Raw genomic sequence first — 23786 nt, 5'->3', positions numbered from 1 at the left:
AAAAGTCATAGTGTGAAGGGTTATGAAGAATGTCAATAACAAGAGTCCACGCAACATTTACAAATAATTTACCAACTGTTTTATTCCACTTGTTGCATGTCAAAATTTGTTTTAAATTATAAAAATTCCTCCATCAGTCTACTCTGCGTGTCACCTTTATGCATTATGCAAAGAGAACATTTTAAATACATGTTAAAAGCTTACCAGTGATTATCTAAACTGACAAGGAGATGAGGTATTTTGGGGGATCAATTTCAATCAAAACAATGGAAAATACTGTTGTCAGTATTTGGGGACAAGGACATTTCTTGTGTTAGTTACAAAAATTAAAAATTAAATTAAAGGGTGTTATTGCATAACACAAAATTTAGTCTCTCTCACACACATACACAAGGGCTCAAGAATAAATTGTAATTAAAACCGAACATTGAGCAGGAAAATAATGAGGGCAAACATGTTTTTTGTTGTTGGTAGTATGCATGAATGTGTTTGCATAGATTGTATGATTTGGAAAAACAAAAACAGAAACCAAGCAGTAAAAAATAAAAAGCCCCCCCCCCCACCACCCCAAAAGGCTTATTTGGATAGTTTAATTTAGCACCAGAGCAGGACTCTTGGGTTTAAAACAGGGGTTTAAGACATATTTACATTCATGAAAATGTATGATGCAAACATCCAAAAAAGTGTATCATCCTTATGATTTATTTGCAGAATCAATCTTTTGGGGCTTTTTTTTTTTAATTTTAAAATTCCTCTTATTTTAAGCGGGCATATTAGTAAAATTGCCACCCCACGGATGCGATACTGTCTGCTGTAATGTCAAAGCCAAAAGGTTAAGTAAAGCTGCATAATTAAATTCTAATTTAAATCCAATGAAATAATTTCATTATATTATTACAATCCAAATAAATAATACAATGTATATTTTTACAATTACAATCTAATTTCATTTTTTTTTCCCATTAAAAAATAAAATTATGTAATATTAGCAGTGGCTAACAGTGTTAGCTTCTAGATCGGCGGCACATAATTGTATTGACGTCGTCAACATTGTAGAGGTAGGAGGGTGCTCGTGTTCACTGACGTGTCCATGAAGTATAGTGTATGAACTGCTGCCTCCAGGAGTTAAAATGCTTTTATTATCTTCATGGGCGCTCACACCCTCCCTCCCCGCTAATCATTCATTTCGACACCATGGTTCTTAAACTAACCCACAAAAATGAACGAGGGCTGGTGGTAGAGGCTGATAATATGTATCATTAATCTGTGTGTGAGGGGTTGGGGGGGTATTTATTTAACCATGTCGAATACCACATGGCTTGTCGAGGAAGACTGTGTAAAGAAGGCACAAAGGTGAAAAAAACCAAACCAAAACACTGTCTCTGGGTTTTTTAGGTGTGATTTTTCTGTACTCAGCGGTTGCTCCTCATGGCCTCCTTGGCAGCCAGAATGAGAGGAGTCAGGCTCGACAGAGGCTTGGCCAGCTTCAGGAAAGGATGCTGCGCACAAAAAAAGAGGCACATGGAAATGTTATGTTTAAAGGGATACTAAATAAATACATTAATTATTTGATGTGCATTAATGTGGAATAAAGGTAGTTCCGGATGTTGCTGCCTGTGGCCTAATGCAGTGATTCTCAGTGTGGTACGGTACACTTGAGTGTCCTTCTTAATTATTTAAAGTGAGAATAAGACTCCATATCGTTTTTTTTTTTTTAACCTCTGTATAAAAAGTGTTGCATTTATGAATGCAATGAACTGCGACAGAACTTTTTTTTTTTTTTTTTCCCCAGCATGTAACAAAAAAAATTTGTACTCTGAAAAAAGATACTTGTTTGAGCTTACTTTCAAACAAGCTGAAAAGGAAGATGCTCAATGCCAATTTGAGCCATCCTCGTATTCATGAAATTAAAGCCGGACTATTAATTATTATTTTTTTTTACATGAAAGTGTTCTAATGCATAACATAAGTGTTGAAAATGCATCAAAACAAGTACGAAGGAGCCCGCTCCCTAGAAATGGTTGGAGCATTTCATTATTCTGCCTGTTACTGTACATCGCTGGTATGAAAAGGTGAGCAAAATATACATTATTTCTAAACAATTGTTTTGGACCAATTAAGTGAAAGTGAATAATTTCCCGAGGCATACTTGATGATCTTTTGCGGCAGAGTGGTTGGGATTCAGTGATCTAATGTTCAAGGCCTTCTTGGACATATGGATGTATATTAATGATACCTGCAGCAGTTCTCGGCCCGACCCTCGCTTCTCCACGTCCATCTCCAAGCATCGCGACAGGAAGGATCTGAAGACGGGGGACAGCTTTTCTGGACTCTGCAGCTCGGGAGTGCCATTGGTGGCGATTAAATACAACGCCTATAAGACAAACGCAGCGAGGAGTGAGGAAAAACCTGAATGATTTCATTAGTCCAGTGACTATTATAGTAATAACCCACATATTCTTTGTATGTTGGGGAGCAGTTCAGTTTAGCCTGGGTTGTCAGTGTAAGAATTTACCAGCCACATGTGCATGGGTCATCCCCAGGGACTCCTCCCAGTGTACCGGGGGTCGTCCGATAAAGCTGATTGTCCGTTACATTGAAGCACTTTTTTTTTTTCTTGTTCTCCAAAAACGTTCAAAATCTTCAAATAGGTGAGTTCGCGAATGCTGAACGGCGAGTATGCGTGGATTCGCTGTACTCACCCTGAGAGGGTTTTCGTTGAGATAGGGGGGCTCTCCCTCCACCATCTCGATGGCCATGATGCCCAGAGACCAAATGTCCACTTTAGGCCCGTAGGCCTTCCTGGTGACCACTTCTGGAGCCATCCAGTACGGCGTGCCCACCATGGTGCTGCGCTTGCTCTGCTCCGGTGTGATCTGAGCACAGAAGCCAAAGTCGGCTGGAAAGACGGACACAAAGACACTGGCTGTAACACCATTACAATCAAAAAGTTGAGATGCAGGCTGGCATCTGGAGCCCAAAAACACACCCGCTTTTTTCACGTAAATACATCACTTTTGTTCTTGAAAAAAATACTCTATTCTTGATTTTTTTTTCCTTTCCCTTTATTCTCGTAACGTTAGTACCCTTTAAAAAAATACCACTGTTCTTGCAATATAGCAATTTCTTTTTTTTCCCTTGTATATACAACTTTAGTTCTTGCAAAACAGTTTATTTGTTTCCCAGGAAAAAAATAAAAATTTATTCTTATAATATTGTGACTTATTTCTCAAAGAAAATCTCAAACAACTTGGTCTTTTTTTTTAATTTTTTTAAATAAATCAGTGTAGTGCAGTTATACACCTGCACATCTTTGGCAGTTAGCATTTTTGTCAATTTGACAACAATGTGGCCATAATCAACGTTATCTTTTTATTGTCAAAACATTTTTTCTTTCTTCTTGTAAAACTAAACATTTTTCAAAAAAACAACTAAATTCAAGTAGTATTCTGACTTTTTTTCCCCTCTCTGAAATATACACGTTTATGCTTACTGAGTTTGACCGATCCGTCCATTCCCAGCAGTACGTTGTCGCTCTTGATGTCTCGATGGATGACCTGATTGGCGTGAAGGAACTCCAGAGCCTGCAGGACCTGGACGCAAACAAGACAACACAACATTATTAACTCCACGAGTGTGTTTTGCTTTTTCTTTGTTATTTTTTGTGCTTTGTGTGACTCTACCACTGCATTGGTACCCAGTGAAGACAAAGACGAAATTAGCCATAACATACACTTACATAGGAAAGGGTTAACACTTAAAACACCACTTTGAAACCCTAACCCATGATTGAATACCTCATTTAAAACATAAACCCTGTCTTAAAACTAATTTGAAACCGTAATGCTGCATTAAAACCCCAATTTTAAACCATTAACCCTTGATTTAAACCGAAAATTGAAAACCTAACCCAGGCTTCAAACAGTAATTTGAAACCCTAGTCCTGGTTGGAGACCATAATGTGAAAGCCTGACCCTGTCTTCAAACCCTAACACAGGGTTGAAAGCCTACTTTGAAAGCCTGAATCTGGCTTTAGACCCTAACTTGAAACCATAGCCCTGCCTTTAATTTGAAACCCAAACCCTGTTTTGAAACTCTTATTTGAAACATTAACCCTTGAAACCCTAATTTGAAACCTTAACTCTGGATTGAAAGACTAATTTGAAACTGTAACCCTTGGCTTTAAACCCAATTTGAAACCCTAACCCGGGTTTTAAACCATAATATGAAACCCTGATCCTGTTTTACAACCTTAACCCAGGCTTGGAAGCTTTTAGTTTCACTTCGGTTTTCTTTTCGAGTTGTTAACTCGTCTTGTAAATGCCAGTTAGAAATGTGGAAATGTGACTTAAAACATGGCCCGCACACTTAATAACTTTCCCGAACAAATACCATGTGACCACCGTCGCGTGTGCTTTAATAAAGCCAGCCGGAGTGTTTCCACGACAACAGGCTGCGGTTACAAAGACGAGAATCTCCGGCATATTTTCCAACTTGCGTCGTCGCTTAAGAGTGGAAGCGGGCACGGCTTGAGTCGAGTGCCGTCCGGTGCGCACCTCTCTGCATACGGCTGCGATCTGGGCCTCGTCCATGCACGTCTCCGTCACCACATCGGTCAGGGAGCCGCCCGCCAGGTACTCCATCACCACAAACAGCTCCTCGCCCACCAGGAAACTACAAGACCAAAACGCATGTGAAGCACTCATTCAAAACACTCCCATTTCAAACCCCGACCCAGGCTTGAAACCCTAATTCGAAACCTGAACACACAATTGAAACAGTATTTTTTTAAAAGCCTGGCTTGAAACCCTCATCTATGCTAACCCAGTCTTGAAACCTTAACCTGGGCTTGAAACCCAAATTGTAAACCCTAACTTTTCTTGAAACTCTAAACCAGACTTGAAACCATCTTTAGAAACCTTAATTTGAGGCCTAAACCAACATCAAAACCCTAATTTTAAAACCATAACTTCAAACAGTAATTTGAAACCCTAACCCTGGGCTGAAACCTGAACCTTCAATGCAAACCCTAACTAGTATGATGTTGAAACACTAACCGAGGGTTGAAGCTCTAATTTTAAAACCCCAAACATGTCCTGAAACCCTATAACCTTTGTTTGAAATCCTCGTCGGGCTTGAAAGCCTATCCGGATCTCGAAACCATAATTTGAAACCCTAACATTTGCTTGTAAACCCAATCCATGTTTGAAACCACACATTGAAACCCCAATTTTTGCTCAAAAACCTAATCCAGGTTTGAAAGCATAATCCCAAAACTTAATCCAGGATGCCAAAATCCAGATTGGTTAGTTGACGTTGTTTTTCTTGTACCTATCTACAAAGTTGACAATGTTGGGATTCTTCATTTCCTTCATGACCAGGATCTCGTTGATGATGAGTTCTTTCTTGGGCTGCTTCTGCAAGTTTATCTGCTTGATGGCCACCTGCAGAGCGAGTACAACAAATTCGAATAAAGCAATCTCTAGTACATCATGAGGGGTTATGGTCCAGACAACCCCCACAATAGAAACAAATCCACAAACTAGCTACCAAATATTTATTTTATATATTTATTAGTTGTTTTTTTCTGGTTATATAAAGGTTAAGATTGATTGATTGATTGATCGAGTTATTGACTGACTGAGAAGGAAGCAGTCAGCCACAAAGGTAAATTGCATAAAAACTCATTTTCGCCTACTACACTACTTGATCAGCTCATCGTTTTATTCTTTGCATCACTCATGGCTCTAAAACCTTTGAGCAAGAGTTTGGGGAAGGTGATGGCACCACAGCTGCTTCCCCGTGACCCGACCCCAGATAAGTGGAGGAAAATGGATGGATGGATAGATGGATAAAGACTTTGATGTGGATGGCTGGCGCTGGCTCAAGCACAAGATGGTATTTTTTGTATTTTCTGAATAGTCGTTTTGGAGATGCAAGGATTCCGAAGCCCGACAGCGACGATATAAATATACGCTATTATACTGTATTGTATTAATCCAAACAAGCATACCTCCTGCCCCGTGGCAACATCTATGGCCGTGTAGACGGTTCCGGATGCCCTGCAAGTGCAAAAAACAATAGTAACAAGTAACATGATTTTAATGGTTAACAGTGATTAAATCACACTGCTTTGAAACCCGAATGTCAAACAGTGAACTAGAATTTAATTCCTGATTTGAAACCCCAACTCAGGACTGAAACAGTAATTTCAATTTAAAATCTTAAATCTAAATCCCTGATTGAAGACTCTAAATTGCCCGTAGGTGTGAACGTGAGTGCGAATGGTTGTTTGTTTCTATATGCCCTGCGATTGGTTGGCGACCGGTTCAGGGTGGACCCCGCCTCCCGCCCGAAGATAGCTGGGATAGGCTCCAGCACACCCGCAACCCTTAAGAGGATAAGCGGTAAAGAAAATGGATGGATGGATCGATGAATGGAACTCTAAAGCCCATTTGTCTCGAAAAGTTGAAGCCCTAACCCTTGTTTATAAACCCTAATTTCAAACACTTACCTTTCCTTAAAACGGCAATCCAGAAAGAAATGAAACATTAGTTTGAAGCTATTGCCTTTCACGAAACCCCTAATTTGAATTCAAACCCTAGATTGAAATCTCAATTGATACCCTAATCATCACTTGAAAACCTAATTTTAAACCTTAACACTTTCTTGAAACCCTAATTTTAAACCCTAACCTGTGCTTTAAACCCCAATCCAGGATTGAAACTCTAATTTAAGACCCTAACAATGGCTTAAAACTAAAATTTGAAACCCTAAACCTGGATTAAACACCCAATTTGAAATCCTAACAATGGGTTAAAACCCCAATCCAGACTTGGAACTCTAAATATAAAACCCTAACCATGGCTAATTCTGGATTGAAACCCCAATTTGAAAGCCTGTTGCTTGAAACCCTAATTTGAAGCCGTAACCTTTGCTTTAGCCTTAACCCTATTTTAAAACCCAAAACCAGGATAGATAAATTTACTTGAAACCCTAAATCGGGTTTGAAAGCTTTAATTTAAAACCTTCACTTTTGCTTGAAACCCTAATTTGCAAGTCTAACTTGAAACCCCAACCCAAAATGCAGACATAATAATTTGGCACCTCAACCATTGATTTAAATGCTAACATAAACTTGAAACCCTACTTTCAAACCCTAACCTTTGCTTGAAACCCTAATCCAGGATGCCAAACTCAAGTTTAGCTCCACATCACCCCTAAAAAGTCATGTCTTCACCCTTGTCCGATCTTCTCATATCGAGTGTATTTCTTCTTGGGATCGCCGATGCTAACAATAGTTCCTAAAAAAGAACAAAACAAACCTAGTCAATGTCGTTGTTCTCTGCGCAGCGTCATTCCAAGACCAACCAGGTTGTCTTACTGAGTTTCTCCATGATCTCCTCATCTGTCATCTTGCCTCCTTTCTTCTTCTGCCTGTCGGCCGCCTTGGAGGCCACGTCGCCCTCCGGAGGCGGGAAAGGGTCAATCACCGACCGCGTGTAAACCTGAAAGATGACGAAGGACAACAAATCGGCACTCAAATGAGCATAGACCTCCACCAGAACCTTAAACGGTAGCACGCCAATATATTTACCATAATTGGGGCCCAACCGATCGGTCAGCCAATTTTAATATTAGCCCTTTTCAAAATAATCAGAATCGGCTAGCGTTTTGTCGATTAAACGCCAATATATTGTTACTTTCTTATCAAACAGTTAATGCTGTTCAGTGTTGGAGTAACTCAGAATGATAGCCTTGCGCCCTTTGTCCACTAAATAGAGCGGACTCCATTCAATCCAATAAGCGTCTTTCCTGAGACAATAATCACAGGTTTCTACTGCAGTTGTGTCCGTTTTGATGACAGTATTATAACTGATTTAACCTGTTTGCAAGCACACTCTAATCCTCTTTCAGAACAACTCACCGACTTGGTGTGTTCCGGCCTGGGCGCCACGACGGGCGGCGGCGCGTCGTCATCGTCGTCGTCGTCGTCACCGTCTTTGCCGTCCTGCGAGGAGACGGCCGTGCCCTGCTTACCCTGCGGAGGAGGATGACAAGGAAGAGGAGAAGCGCGTTAAACAAGAAGCGAGCGCATTTACAGCTGACCGATGAGCGAACACTCACCGACGGTGAATCTTTATCTGCGTGGATGGGGGAACGAGGCAAACGAGTGAAGATTCTTTGTTCCAAATGTGTGATGTCATAAAGGGGAGAGGAGTGTGAGGAGACTGACCTGAGGCTGAGAAGCTGAGGTACTTCTGCTTCCCACTCGTGGAGTCGTAGAACTTGAGGATGTCCAGGACCGCCTGAGGATTCTGCTTCTGTTCAGATTTGCTGATGTTGGAGGTTTGGAGGAGACGGGCCCATTGCTCCGGCATGCCCTGAGGACCAGACATTGGGGACTTGAGTCATTGAGACTTGGACTTGAGTCCCTGTTTGATGACTTGTGACTTGACAAAAACTAAAAGACTTGAGACTCGACTTGGGAGTGAAAGACTTTGCTCGACTTGAGACATGAGGTGTTATATACGTACATACAAGTTAGATGAACTGACCAATAACACACTCCACAATACGCAGGAGTTTGACTATAATCGTGAACAAGTCATCAATAAGAAGCTTCAAGCTGTATAATACTCACAGTTGAAGTTTACTGTAAAACTAAACATCAGATTTAAATGTGTATTTTAAACGACCACATACCTTTGCCTTAGGAAGGCCCACTGAGCTTCAAGCTACAATGCAAAACGCCACCGACATACTAAACGTTAGCATCGATAGTTGCCGTTTTAAAAGCAACGGATGTTTGAACACAAATGGTGGAGCAGCACACGAAGACATATTACAGTATAACAATACTCACAGGCATTAACATATATTCTTTACCGGCGACAAAGAATGACTAATATTAATAGGGCCCAACCGATTAGTCGGTTGCCTGATTTTATCGGCCAATATTAGCCCTTTTCATAACAATTCTTATCACACGAAATTTTGTCGATTAAACTTTGATATCATCTTATTTTCTCATGAAGCAAAAGCTGTTCAGTAGGGACGGGCAGTGGTTTTATTTGTGAATTATATCCCTCTCCATCCTCTCATATGCCCATTAAGTCTGTATGTACATGTTTTTATAAGGTTTATATTAATGCTTAGAGTGCATTATTAGTGTGTTGCTACCAAAACTGATGTTTATTTACCAACTATACTTAAATGGTTTGCTGACTTTTTGTGACTGACAGAACGTTGTGCTGTGTGAATTATATCCTTGTCCATCCGCTCATATGCCCACAAAGCACAATGTCTGTAAGTACATTTACAGTTCGTTAATACGAGGGGTAATTGAAAAGTTTGCGGCCTAGGGTACAATTTTTTGTTAATGTCAAATTGAAACATTTGTCGACGTCGTCTCCTTCTAAGTTTACACACTTAGGCCTATTCCAGCGGTCGTGGAGTTTTACGACTACCCCCTTCCTAGAGACTCGAGTCTTGACTTGAAACTCAAACCTTTCCATGAAACCCTAAACCTGTCTTAAACCCCTAACCTGGGAATAAAATCAGATTTTAAAACCCTAATCCTGTCTTGGAACCCTAATTTAAAGATCTACACCTGGCTTGAAACCCTGACCTTTACATGAGACCCTAGCCTTTGCTTGAAAGCTGAACCCCTAAATGACTTCTGATCTGAAACGGTCACGCTGTCCCTTACAGTGAACTCTCCAGTGACGGCGTCAAAGCCCACATGGATGGTGTGTTCAAAGTCAGATGGGGAGGAGATCTCTGGCCTGTCCTTGTCTCGATCCTTCTTCCTACCTCCTGCAAGGCAACGTTGACACGTTCACTGTGCGACTGTGTGTGTGTGACTACAGTATGTGTGTGTGTGTGTGTGTGTGTCACCTTTCTCCGAGGCAAACATGGAGATGATCTTGTTTCTGGACTTGCGCTCCTCCGGCACAGACGGAAGCGGCCGAGAGCTGTGATTGGTCACCTGGGGGTCTTTGGCTCCTCCTCCTTGGCTACTCATCCTGACAGGGGGGGCGGGGGGCTTGTCCTCGCACAATCCGCTGTCGCACATCTACACACACTTGAACCTCAAGAGAAACACAGGAACTGATTTACTAAATAGTTAGTTGCTGCTTTCCCAAAAATGATCAGCGATACGTACATTGATTTTCTGTAACTCAGCAAAGTTTCTTTGTCTACCGCTAATACTTCCAATTCCATCACTTCAAACTTCATTTTGCACCTGCGGTGCTCTCCCAAATGTTCCATGCATGGTGAAAATCATCAACGCAACTAAAATCGCAAAAAACCCTTTGAAATATAGTGGTCTCCACCACTTTTACACCTCTTGCCAACAGTGCGCAAAATCTGTGAGAGTGATCAAACATGCAATTTAGTGTCCCCTATTTGAGATCAGAGTAACTCAGGTCCCTAGCCTGCTACAAAGCAAGGTCGAGAGTGACATCCACCAAGCAGAAGTAATACACGTTCTCCGTCATTTGAATGAGGAAGGAAAGCTGACCGTCTAGCAGTGTCTGAGAGCAATGTTTTAAAGGAAGTTGCACTTGCAGTCAACCCTACCCGATTCAGGAATTGCCAATCGCAAACTCACCTCCTCGCAAATTTTTCTGTAGACCGTAGCAAAAACTATTCCCTGAAAAATCCACCAATTTGTGCCTTTGTTATTCAGTATCTGCGCTCTTTACGTAATGGCATGAACAGTCCTCCTCAAACCCGCCACCCACACCGAGTGACATGACCGAACGCGGGTGGGGTTCTGTAACTAGTTTTAATGAGTTACCGACCATTCGCGACTAGTTTTCCTGCGATTCACATTGTGAATGGCCGTTGCAACATCACATATTTAATACTCAAACAAAATTCTATGTTGTATCACATTGGCAACAAAAATCACATTTCCTGGTATGAAGTGAGTCTAACTGTATTATTATTGGCTACTCACAGAAAGTTTGGAATATTGGGGATTTGGGTAAAATTTCAGGATGAACCTGTAATGCACTGTAACATTACATTTTACTTTACAGGCAAAACTTAATTTAACCATCTCTGAACTTTGAGAAACTGTTCAATGTTTCAGTACATTTTTCACAACTTGCTGTTCTCTACCAAAGAGCCCCGGACACAAAACTTGGTGAAAATATCGATCATAACAGGGAACACACATACACACAACAGAATTTATCCTAGAAATTTAACAGTAAGTCATCTATTTTGGTTTGAACCAGTTGTTTCTGGTTTAAAAAAAAACAAAAAAAAAACTTCCTTTTAACAAATTCCTGCTCAGGACACGAGCGACAAAGAATTTCAAAGTTTTTTTTGTGCGAGTTTGATCATCATTGCAAGGAGTTATAATAAAGAATGGGGTACAGTTTTAATTTTAATTCTAATGGATGTCAATGGGGAAAATGGTTCTGAAAAAAAGACGATTAACATCAGACAGCTTTGGACTGTAATTGCGACATAAAATATTACAGCATGACTCATAGGGATTGTACAGCTTAATCAACTAGTTTACTTAGTTTACTACTTCCACAATGACGTTTAGAGAGTGACATTGACTTGTTGCTAATCTTCTGTTTTTTGACAATAGGAAGCAGAGCCGCTTGCAGCAACAGTTGGCACGCTTTTATTCTGAAGGGACGACTTTACTGGCGACAGGATGTTTATGGCGATGATGCCCAAATGTTGCTGAGCAGACCAGGAGGGTCACAACTGCAGGCTGTTGCCTGCGTTTATAAATAAAAACTTGCGTTGTCCGCCTTGCAGTCTGTTTGAACGCCTTGAAAAGTGAAGGAAAGCAGGGCATTTTTCCAGCGCACTTGATGAGGTCCGTGCAATCACAGCAAATTATCTCCATGCAGAACCCACTGCTGTGGTGGGCCCAGACTGAGGACAAGTTAACCATTTGGCCAAGTTGTGCAAGCATTATCAGGCTTTTAAATTATAGCACTGTACTAAAAAAAAAAAAAAGAAAAAAAAAAAAAAAGAATGTCATCAACGACTACTCAACGTCGACTCAACTTGATTCACATTAGTGTCGATTTAAAAAAACCTGAAGTCGTGCAACCCCGAATGACTAGCGCACAAGTTTGATAGATATGCGAGGGGCTTGTCATGTAGCTGCATGTCTTCAACCACAAGGAAAACCATCAAACACGCAACAAGAAAAGCAGAACGAGAAGCGCTTAAATCAACTCAAAATGCTTTTGCTACATTTTTTCTGTGACATCACAAGCAGGAAGTGCTTTGTGATTTGGGTTAAACAAAAACACACAAAAATGCAAAAAGAAAAAAAAAACACTGGCATGATTTTCCAACAAGGCCCTTACCTAACATCCTGACAATCAAAAAGCCAAACCAGACATACCGTGACCACTCCTCAGATATTATTCACCGCATCCTTAACACAAGCGACCAATCATTCACCTTCTGATGTCTCTTCTGCGTCTTACAGAAGACCCAAAGAACAGAGTTAGTCCCACGACCCTGTCTCTTCGCTGCATTTACCTCCTACTAAGCGTCCAGTCTCGTGCACCCAGCCCCCTACTGAAACACTTTATACAGGGCAGGTCTGAGCTGGCTGCCTCATTCCACAGCAAACAGTTCACTGGACAAGTGTATTCTTGCCTGGGCCTGGATGAAATTCCATAGCTCAAGGGCAAACACACACACACACACACACACGACAAAAAGTCATTCCCTATTGCCAGATGAATGACATGAAAATCCATCCATCCATTTTCCGTACCACTTATCCTCACTTGGGTCGCAGGCGTGCTGGCACCTAACCCAGATGACTTAGATTGAGAGGCGGGGTACACCCTGAACTGGTCGCCAGCCAATCGCAGGGCACATAGAGACAACCAACCATTCACTCACATTTGACATGAATATAATATAGATAAAAAGATAGATCACACTTTATATAGTAAGTTACATATCGAATATGAATGAGAAATCCGGCCGTCTCAACTGCCAGGTGTAAAAGACCAACTACGATAGCTTGAAAAAGGCCATCCTGGGCATTTCCAACCCAAATTCTCAAGACTTCAAAGATCATGAAAAAAAAAATGATGGCATGAGACCTTAAGGATTAATCATCAACTTGATTTCAGACAGGAAATTAATATATTTCAAAAAGAGCTGTAATTTGATAGACATAATCATATACGCTGAATCCACACACACACACACACACTAACCCTTAGCAACTGTTGCTATGCTGTCATTTTTCCTTAGTCAACTTCCTCCTTTCCCAAATTCTTTTTCCAAAGCCCATACAATCACACTTTGTGTACTGTTTACTGTTTTGTAGATGTTTACAGGAAATGACCAGCTGCGTCTCTTTTGTTGGGCTTCTACAAAAGGAAATGGTGTGGAGGACTTCCTGGAGGGAGTGATGACGCCTGTGCGCTAGAGTCCAACACAGACAAACTCAGCCACACACAACCCAACGACTTCTTGCGACCGCTCTGGTCACGACTCACGGCTGCAGGGTAAACACACCGCCAGGCCGCACACCTCCACATCCTGTTATTGAACTGCACAACACTGCAAAAGCGGGCATTTTATCGCCTTTCTTCTTCCGTGTCACCGTTCAGTATAAACAGCACTGACACGTAATGGACCAAACAGCAATTTTCTAGCTTGAAAGTTAGTTTCAGAGGCGTAACTGGAGGCTAGGCTAGGTAATATGCCCTAAGAATCACCCCTTATGATTTTAACAAATTGTTTTCCTATTTGCAACTTTGGGTTGCTTCGCCTCATGTTGTTCTATTTGATGTTGCATGGAGTGGCGCAGAGAGGTTATGTAATCAGGAGTTTTGTCAGTTACTTTGAAGGAAAAAGAACACATAAGCAGTGAGTTTAAAGACAGAAAAGAGAGCTTGAGCAATTAATTTATAAAAAAAAAAAAAAAAAAAAAAAAAAAGAGTTGGGCGGGTGAGCTGGCTGCAGAAAGATCTTCATTTTCCGGTTCAAGTCCGGTTCAGAAGGTGAAACGGTATGTGACTATGATTAATGTGTATCTTATGTTACTCAGCTGTACTATAGCTTATAATTGATAACATGTTGAGCTTGAGAGCTAACAATTGTGGTTCATGGCTAGCTAAAAATGTTAGAGAAAATGGTGTCCTTGTGGCGCATGTAATTATATTGGACAATGTGTAATTGTATATTTGTATATTAATGTTTTTCACCAACAGTGGATGTAGAGTTGTCAGTCACTATTGAATATTTTTTAAATTGGTTATTGTCTCAATTAACAATATCACACAAGAGGGAGTTTTGTATTATTATATGGTGCTCAGTGGAGACTGGATTCAGTGTGAAATGCAAAAGGTGGACAAATGCAGTCAGTCTTCTTTTGGTGTACCTTGGTGCGACTTGGTTCTGTGTAAGAGGGAACGGGTGAACAAATGCAGGCAGTTATGACTCTGATGCAGTCATTTTGCAGGATCGCCGTCTGAAAGAGGCTACTCGGCTCCCCGTCTGAAAGGTTAGTCAATCATGGTGATCAGTGGAGAATGGGTTCTGTGTGAAAGGCAAAGGATGGACAAATGCAGTCAGTCTTCTACTCTTAGCAATGGTTTGGTCCTGCTGGTCGAAATGGACAAACTTGATGATGACAATAGGTTTTCTGTGCCCACAGGTTGTTCTTCGTAAGAAAGATAAGTTCACGTGTATTTAACAGACGTGACCGCTGTCAATCAGGAGGAATACTTCAAAAAGTAACATTCACAAGCCACTGGGTAAGAATTAGGTCTAGATCTTTCAAATTGTCATCCTCTTTTAAATGTTTTTTAGACTTCTTTTTTTTTGACAAAACATTTTTTCCCGGTTAATTCCCGACTTGAGACTCGGTGACCACGTTTGAAAAACATAAGCGACTAGTAAACGGGAGAATAATAGCCATACAGAACTCACCGGTGAGCTGTCAACCACAAAAAACGGGATGCAGTTAAATCAAACTCCTCAGACTCCGCCCCCGTTTACTTTGCCCCAAAATACGGAAAAGAAAATCCAAAAAGGGAGCCGAACTTCCGCTTCTTTGGTGCCCTAGATTTGTTAAAAACGGTATCGTGTATCGTCTTTTTTCAATTTTTCTTTCCGCTTTTCTTCCCCCCTGACCTCTCCCTACCTTGGCGTTTTGTTCGGCTCCGGAGGAGGAGGCATCTGTTGCGTGGAAAGGAAGCGGAATGTCGTACAAATATGGACGCCGCGGCTTCCGTAGGAGAAGCGGAACAGCGCGTAAACCGACGTGTTGCGTTCAAACGGGGTCGGAAAAAAAGCAGACACCGTTCGTTACCAAGGGCTTCCAAGTTTTTCCGAATTAAATGTAGTGCATCTTTTTGCACAATTGTTTTTTGTCAATGTCTTTATGTCTCCAAAGTGTTCTGTAAATTGACTGTCTGTTGTACTAGAGCGGCTCCAACTACCGGAGACAAATTCCTTGTGTGTTTTGGGCATACTTGGCAAATAAAGATGATTCTGATTCTGATACGTACATTGTGATCACGATAGGTTTGGGAACCGCGCCTAGTATTGTTACTCATTTAAATTATTGATTTATAGCGTGTTGTGTTTAAAAAAAGAAGAAGAACTCAACTTCTATGGCCTTCACGATAGTGTGGGGTTGCGGAAGTGGTCTGCTCTGACGTGACGTCGTGCACGCAAACGCAACAGTAAAAACAGCTTCCATCATCACCCACGTCGATGGCGCATTGAGGGAAAAATCGACTGTAAGCCAGGGGCGACACGAAAGTAGGGAAGGCGTTCATGACAAAACACTCTTGTCGCCAGTTTAATCAGACTCGCTGTGAAACAAGGCCGCGTATCAAACCGGCGTGCTAAGCTAAAGCGGCTAATGCGCTAACCACCAGCAGCCAAACAGGCGAAACACACGACAATAATAATAGCCGCTAGGTTAGTCCAAGCTTGAACAGTTGCTCTCCCCCTCACCTTGCTGGAAGTCCCTCTGCCTTCCCACCTACGTACCACGCTGTCTGAATTTATATGTGCAGGCGGAATGGCTTTTCGTAGGAGCTGGTTCAGTTGGGACAGGTACAGCGAGGCGGACCTCTTTACCGACAGCTTGGGCCAGAACAACACTCTCTCCCAGGCCATCCGGGCCGCCGCCTCCGAGGAGCCGGACGCCGACGGCAACGTGCTGTTTGGCCAGATACAGGGCACCGTAGTGGGCCTCAAATATTACAGCGGGGTGGTGAGCATCCACATGAAACCCACCCACTTATATATAGTATTCAATAAATGCTTTTATGCTCATTCCATTAAAAAAAATAGCATTATCATAACAGACTGTATTGTAGCCATGGCAACCCATTCACGGCAATTGGTTAGATACAGTTCCAAGCAACGTATTCATATGCTTCAACATGTCCTGTGTGATGCTAATTCACCTCTACATAGCAAAAAAAATTCTATCATTTTGAAATGGTCTGAGTCTAAACAAACAAAAAAAGCAAATAAACCAAAGAGCCCATTCCGACAATGAGATCACATTGAAATTGTTGTAATTTCAACACTTTCCCAGTTGTAATCAATTATCAGGAAGTCAGCTGGCATGGCTCCAGCCCACACTTGCAACTGGATAAGCGGTATAGAAAATGGATACATGGATATTAAAGACTTCACAAAAGTCAAAAAGGAAAACACGCAGGTTGTCGAACACAACCTATTCTGACACTCGCACCACTTTCAAATTGTTCTAATTTCAAAACCGATTCCTCCGTAGGTATCAATTATCAATGGAAATGATCTCCATTTCCATCCATTTTCAACACCGCTTATCCTGGTTAGGGTCGCGGGACGCTGGAGCCTATCCCCGCTGACTTCGGGTGAAAGGCGGACTACACCCTGAACTGGTCGCCAGTCAGTCACAGGGCACATATAGACACGGACAACCATTAGCACTCACCTTCACAACGTCACTGAGTGGGAACTGAACCCACGCTGCCTGCACCAAAGTCAGGCGAGTGTACCACTACACCATCAGTGACTTGGAAATGATCTGTTAGAGTCAACTCACAAAAGACCCCACCCCCAAAAAGGAACCCTGGGGGTTGTCGAACAACTCATTCCAACACTGATGCCGCTTCCAAAACAGTCAAAACTGTCTTGATAGCATTTTAGGTCACATTTTAGCATGTCATTCAAATCTAAAAGGAACTTAGCTAAAGTAAATGATACAACGTTGGCACACACAACTCACTTTACAGAGAAAAAGTGACGTTCTCCAATGAAGATCAATCAATGAAAATTGTGTCCAGAATTATGAAAACTTTTTTTCATTCTCTAAAGCAGTGGTTCCCAAAGCAATTGCAAGGGGGGTGTGGGACAAATGAATGATTGAAAACATTGCATTGAAAGCAGTGTTAAACATTTAAAAAAAAGGAAACCACCGAACATAATTACACAGTTAAGGTGCTTCAAAACAGTTACACTCCTTACAACCTGCAGTTTATGGCAGTTCACCTTTATTTTTTTCAAAAAACATTGAGGTTTGTATTAATTGTAAATTTTTTTGCACTTCATAGCGCTCTTAAAACCCACACTCAGCTAAAAAAAAAGCCAAAGAAAAAGGAACACATGCATCTATGATAATATAAAATAACAGCTATAAAAATCCACAAAACATTTAACCCACAAGTGCTCATCCTATATAAATATAAATATTCAAATTTCAGTTCAGGCCTTCCAGTGTGAAGTTCTGCCCATGCTTGTATAGCTTTTCTCTTGTTACTCTGCTTTCTACACTTTAAATTGCCCAGTTAGCTGGGATAGGTTCCAGTTTATACACAACCTTAACAAGGATAAGTTTTATAGGAAATAGATGGAGAGAGATTGTTTTTTGGCTTCTTCCCGTCATGTCACTTTAGCAAGTAAAATGCATGCTCTGTTGGGTTGAAGTCAGGAGCTTGACTCGGCAAGTCTAAAACATCACATTTCTGAGGTTCAGGGTTCGAATGTCAGCTTTCTCGCGCATTCCAAAAACATGCATGTTTGGTTCATTGATGACTCAAATTTGTCTTTAGGCGTGAATGTGTGTGAATTTGTCTATATTTTCCATCTAATTTCTCACACTCAAGCAAAACTTGGCTTGAATTCCAAATTGTATCACCTTATGTTCCACTTTATATGGTTCCGCTGCATACTAAACAGATCGTTCGAAGGGTAACCGCCTTCATACCATCACTGTCTTTGTACAGGTGAACCAAGGCGAAATGGTCGGTCTTGTGCGAGAGCCCCAGAACCTGTTTGACCGCAACGCCGTCATGGTCACCAACATCTATGGGAGCCAGGTTGGCCACATCAAGAGGGAGCTGGCTGCACCGATGGCGCACGTCATGGACAACAAACTTGCTAAAGTAGAAGGGTGAGGTGGGAATTAATTAAAATGTCAAATGTGAGAATTACATTTTAAAATACTGAATGCTATTGATGAGGATTTTCATTTTCCCCTGTATTTGTTGATTATTTCTTATGCTAACATTCTAATAGTCGGTATAATGTATAGCATAATGGTAACCTGAATGGTAAGCAAATGTGCTAAATTAGCGGAACAATTTGAAGTTAGAATGGTTTTGAATCGGTTGAGAAATGTGGAAGGATAAGGTAAAAATTGCAAAATGGCTGCATAAATTTGGAAATTTTGATTTGGAAAATGTGCAACACTTAAAAAGTGGGACTTTTGCGAATGTGAAAAATAGTTCAGTAGATGTCCTAAATGAGCTGATCAGTTTGAAATTGGAATGGTTTGGATCATTGAAAAAATTTGGAAGGATTAGGTACATTTGTAAAATGACTAGTAATATTGGAATTTTTCCATGGAAAATGTAGAATACTGAAAAATGAGGGTAATTTTGAGCGTGAAATATTTTCCAATATATGAAAAAGTTTGAATTGGTGAAGAAATTTGGAAGTATTAGGTATATGTGTGAAATGACTTAATTTGGTAATTTTGCTATGTATAATGTTAAATACTGAAAACTAGGGCATTTTTGGAATGTCTTTACAGTATGTCGAGAATGACTTGAACATTTGAAGTTGGAATGGTTTAAATTGGTTTAGAACTAAAAGAATTAGGTACAATTATCAATATTTTTTCTGAAAAAAAAGTGGGAATTTGGTGAATGTGGAAAAAAATTATTCCCAATATGTCACCAATGGGCTGAGCATTTCGGAGTTGGAGTGGTTTGAATAATAATTGAATAAGGAGAAAAATATGGAAGAATGAGTTCAGTTTGAGAAATATCTCCATTCATTTCAATATGATTGTTATGGAAATCATGGGAAAAGTGGGAATTTTTAGAAAGTAAAAAAATTGTTTCCCCATATGTTCCAAATGAACCGAATATTTTGACGTTGGTTGAGAAATGTGGAAGTCTAAGAATGACCAATAAGTGGCAGTAAAATAATACAAATATATTTATTGGTGCACTTAAGATATGGGTGAATGCTCTTATGTGTGAATGCTCTTCAGCAATTGCCTCATTTCTCCATCAGGGTGGTGCACACCGGGACAAAGAACAGATTCTCCATGCCTGTGATTTTGTCCTTCTGGGGGAAGGATGAGAACAAGGACGCGGTCACTCAGTGTTTGGCACGCCACGGGTATAAACGCAACACAGGTGGAGTTAACTACACTCATCTCTTGGGCCGATATATACTTTATGTACATTAGATCTCATGTCAATTGTGTGTTTTAACTCAGGTGCAAGTCAGAAGCTGAACAGCTCAGGTGGTGGGACGGCATTAAATAAAAGAGGAACGACCATTCCTCTCACAGCAGAGGAGGTAACAAAAAAAACAAAAAACATTCACTTTCTTAATGTTACAATGACATTTTTCAACAGTGTCTCGGACTTTCTCTTTTAGCTGAAGAATGCTTTTGACAACCTCTTTGAAGGCCTGCTGGAGAGTAAAGAGGGGGAAAAAGAAGCAGCTGAGGTATGTACGCGTCTTTATGGCATCACGCAATAGCCTGTTGTAGTGGTCACAGGTGTTTGTATAGAATAAAAAAAAAAAAAAATTAAAAAAAATAGGCTGCATAAGGCTACGTTTTACAATATATTCTCGGCGGCTATGGCAGCCCCGTTTGCCTGAAACATATTTATCAGTTCTAAGCCTCTTTTCAACACTATTTTCTACTCCTTTGTCCAGCGTTACTTTAGTGGCGTGTCTGCTTTGTCGAACAATTGTGACGTTTGTCACCTTTTGATGATGTATACGTCAGATGTGTGAGACTTGCAGTGTCCATACTGCACTCGCATCCGATATATATCCGATTTATATCCATATACAAAAGAGGCCTGGGCTCGGATAAGGAAAAATTGGAATTTTGCTGTTCACATTGACATGGAAAAAAAAAATTAGATACACGTCACATTGGGCAAGAAAATTGGAATGGACCTGCAGTGTGAACATAGCCTAACATTGATTCTGTGAGTCTGTATTCAATATAAAATATAAGGCACTGGCCGACTTGTCTCCATAGTCTGTGGCCACCCCACTGCTGCCACACCAGCGGCAGGCACTGTCGTGGATGTGCGCTCGTGAAAATAAGTGTTCGCTGCCGCCCTTCTGGGAGAAGCGCGGCGATCAGTACTACAACACCCTGACGTGTTTCTCGGCCAAGGAACTACCTGAGAGGGTCCTCGGTGGGATACTGGCGGATGACATGGGACTGGTGAGTGGGCACTGTATTGGCATGTGTGTTGCCCCTTTCACGACCCCGCTACTAGACGGATTTGTTTGTGGGACGGCTCTACTTGTCTATTGCCGAAATCTGGGGTTTACCGCAATAGTTTTATTTATAGGTCCCTTAAAGCACTGGTGTCAAACTGGTGGCCCGGGGGCCACATCTGTGCCTCCACGTCATTTTCTGTGGCCCACAAAACCAAATCATGTGCATCGACTTCGTGTTTCTTGCTAAAATATCAAAATTGAAAAATTGTCTTCACTTTTAAATTGAGATATTGCAACCACTTTTTTGTTACCAATGCCCCTTTTAAAATAAATGGAATAATACTGTAGTTGAACAGTTTTTACTGGCTTCTGATTTCAAAAGTAGTTACCCATCAATTTGTGTATATGTAATAATATCAGGAAATTATACATTCACATGGGTTCTGCTATAACGGCCCTCCGAGAGAAACCAATAAGTTTGACACCTCTACCTTAAAGGCACACATCAACACACGAATCCTCCAGTATTTACCAAGTACACTTGATAAAACCACTTTATTTCTTAGGATTCCTTTATGTTTTTATATACTCACTCACTTCTTTTTTTTTCCTTTATTTGAAACATGAAAGAAATGTTTTTTTGGGGGGGGGGGGGGGGGTGAGAACAGATCTCATTTCAGTTGATTCAAATTGGGGAAAATGTATTTGGTATACGAGAAAATTGAGACACGACCTTGGTTGGTCACTACACAATTGAAACCTTTTTGTCTGTTTGGGACGTGGAAAAGGAGAGCCTCAGTCTCTAATGGACTTTTCAGCTGTTGACTGAACGCTGGCAGAACAGTGAAACGCATACACAATGAGCATGCACACTGACGTCACACACCAACTTATGAGGCCCTGCCTCTTAAAGGCACATCTTACTCGGACACTACAATATAAACAGTATTTTCTCTACATTTTATGATTTTTTTGGGGGTATTTTTTATGGTCTATATTGTGGCTTTCCACCTATTGTGAGATGGTCTGGAACATACTCGGGTTGGCGGGTGTTCACTGTATCTCTTCCCCAGGGGAAAACGCTGACGACCATCGCGCTGATCCTCACCAACTTCCACGAGGGAAAGCCCCTACCCGTGTACAAACGCGTAAGTAACGCAATAAGCATTAAAGCTCCGGATTGGCAGAGTGGTGTGTCATTTCTAATACTGTGTTTTTGTGCTACAGGAGCACTCCTCGCCTGGAAAAGGTACGACTTGCACCCTTCAAACCAGTCCCAAAGTTTGTGGGGAGGAGAGCCTAACCAAATGTGTTGTCGCTTTGTAGCCAACAGAGCCGGACCGAGTGGCGCAGCAGCTCACGGTTTACGCTCAGGCCCGTATGTGTGACGCATGATATTCCCATACAATTGTCAGATCTTATATTGGATTTGTTACTCCAGGTGTACCTAATGATGTGTCCTTGTGGTATCTGTAAAGCTGAAGTTGAAAGGGAAAGTGGAGAAACTGTATGCGGTGTGGAGCAAAAACTTCAAACATTGTTTAAAAATAATGAAAAAAACATTCTTTAACAAAAGCGCCATGTGTTCAGGCGCAAGAGACAACGTGGTGTTTGTAAAACTGAATTTCCAAGCGAAAGTGCTGCTGTAAGCATTGTGGAGCAAGAATCAACATTAAAAAATATTCTTTAACGATGCCTCCACGCGTTGCGGTTTTAAAGTCGGATGTGGCATTTGTAAAGCAGACGCCAGAGTAAAAGTGTGGACCAGAATTTAGCCTTACTAAACATTACCAGGTTAAAAATAGTTTGATTACTATTTTTTTTTAAACTAAAAATTAAAGGCTAATAGACACCTTACACCTAATGTAGTGGTACGTAAATACGTACGTAAATATTTTACACCAAGTACCACCTTAAAAATTCCTACGTCTCTTAAGTGCCTCCATCATAGCCAATATTAAAATACAGTAGTAACGTAGTAGGCCTGACTGTTCATCAAAAACGAGACTAGGTTTTATTCCTAAAAAGTACGTTTAATTGAATTGAAACCACTGTGACATTATTCAGTTCGAACAATAACGCTGCGCTTAAATTTAGGAAAATGAAACAGAAATTCTTAAATAATTATTCATCTAAAATGTTTTACACAGTTAAATAAAAATTATATCTAAATAAATGCTTAATAACTGTTTTTAATGATTAAAGACAAATGTATTGAACTCAAAAGTTAAATACAACTGAACTACTTAGGCAGTGATTCTTATGCATATTATTTAGTGGCAGAGAGCACACCGATAATAAATAGTACAATAGGAAGTTTTAGTAAAAGATTTTACCTTTGCATTTAAGAAAATTGTGTAAATGTCAGGTATAATGACAGTACTTGTAAAAATATTACAAACTATTTTCAATATTTTTACATACAAATTTTACCTTTTTTTTTTTTTTTTTAAACCTTTTTTAAACTTTTTTTTTTTTTTTTTTTTTTAACCTGATCGACGAATGACATGGCCAGTCTGTCTTTTTGTAAAAATCAAACATGGCCTTTGAGGACTAAGTTTGCCCACCCTTGTGTTCTTGGCTTAGATCTAAGCTGTGCACCCTAAAGCCATTATTGTCTATATTCTAACTTCATTGTACATGTTCCAGGGCCCACTTGGAGGAATCCTGTGTTCCCGCACCAACCATAAAGGACACAGCAAAGCTGTCAGAGAAAGGTAAGACCCTGAATTGTATCCCTCTTTATCTCAGCGACCGCATAGCTTTTAACGCTTTGCTCCACCATTTCAGGCAAAAGAACAGCAAAAACCACCAAGCGAAAACACGGTAAGTGCGTCTTAGTGCACAGAATAACATCTGATGTTTTAATTTCCCGTATTAATGTGATGTTTCTAGAGGATGCTGACTTTGCCTCAGTGATGTGCGGAGGCCCGGCGTCGCCGACAAATTTGTTCAAGAAAAAGAAAAAGAAGAGAGCGGCCAGCTCCACCCTGAGTGAGTTGTTACTGCTGAACATACTGCTGTTGAGCACCGAAAATGTTTAAAGACCCTGT

General features: G+C 40.8%; 2 protein-coding genes across 12 annotated transcripts in view; one reads left to right on the top strand and one right to left on the bottom strand.

Moving 5' to 3' along the window:
- Positions 1–56: 56 nt before the first annotated feature.
- LOC133487857 (serine/threonine-protein kinase PAK 2-like) lies at positions 57–15245 on the bottom strand. 8 transcript variants are annotated; one of them, XM_061795062.1, is made up of 16 exons: positions 15167–15245; positions 14402–14559; positions 9901–10094; positions 9713–9819; positions 8237–8384; positions 8128–8144; positions 7928–8041; positions 7385–7508; positions 7241–7304; positions 6014–6062; positions 5332–5444; positions 4557–4674; positions 3494–3593; positions 2703–2899; positions 2237–2374; positions 57–1499 (listed from the first exon to the last, which is right to left on the bottom strand). In XM_061795062.1, the coding sequence occupies exons 3-16, from the start codon at positions 10076–10078 to the stop codon at positions 1413–1415; spliced, it is 1554 nt and encodes a 517-aa protein (XP_061651046.1). In that variant the 5' UTR covers positions 10079–10094; positions 14402–14559; positions 15167–15245; the 3' UTR covers positions 57–1412. The 8 variants fall into 8 exon arrangements, with proteins under 8 accessions (XP_061651046.1, XP_061651044.1, XP_061651048.1 ...); XM_061795060.1 differs by having other exon boundaries at positions 14953–15222; XM_061795064.1 differs by having other exon boundaries at positions 9901–10087; positions 14953–15222.
- hltf (helicase-like transcription factor) overlaps positions 14483–23786 on the top strand; it is a 21307-nt gene continuing 12003 nt past the window's right edge. The window contains exons 1-14 of one of the 4 annotated variants that reach the window (XM_061795054.1): positions 14483–14524; positions 14678–14777; positions 16050–16249; positions 18255–18421; positions 19552–19676; positions 19760–19842; positions 19924–19995; positions 20543–20734; positions 21807–21881; positions 21961–21982; positions 22060–22111; positions 23383–23450; positions 23524–23559; positions 23629–23727. In XM_061795054.1, coding sequence (XP_061651038.1) covers positions 16055–16249; positions 18255–18421; positions 19552–19676; positions 19760–19842; positions 19924–19995; positions 20543–20734; positions 21807–21881; positions 21961–21982; positions 22060–22111; positions 23383–23450; positions 23524–23559; positions 23629–23727 — 1186 coding nt within the window. In that variant the 5' untranslated portion in view covers positions 14483–14524; positions 14678–14777; positions 16050–16054. Of the gene's footprint in view, positions 14525–14677; positions 14778–15669; positions 16250–18254; positions 18422–19551; positions 19677–19759; positions 19843–19923; positions 19996–20542; positions 20735–21806; positions 21882–21960; positions 21983–22059; positions 22112–23382; positions 23451–23523; positions 23560–23628; positions 23728–23786 lie in introns of those variants that run through there. The other 3 variants (XM_061795053.1, XM_061795056.1, XM_061795055.1) reach the window with 3 other exon arrangements.

This window comes from Phyllopteryx taeniolatus, chromosome 13 (assembly GCF_024500385.1).
Source record: "Phyllopteryx taeniolatus isolate TA_2022b chromosome 13, UOR_Ptae_1.2, whole genome shotgun sequence".
Classification (NCBI taxonomy): Eukaryota; Metazoa; Chordata; class Actinopteri; order Syngnathiformes; family Syngnathidae; genus Phyllopteryx; species Phyllopteryx taeniolatus.
Note: the sequence above shows the minus strand (reverse complement) of the source record. Positions and strands in the feature narration are given on the sequence as shown.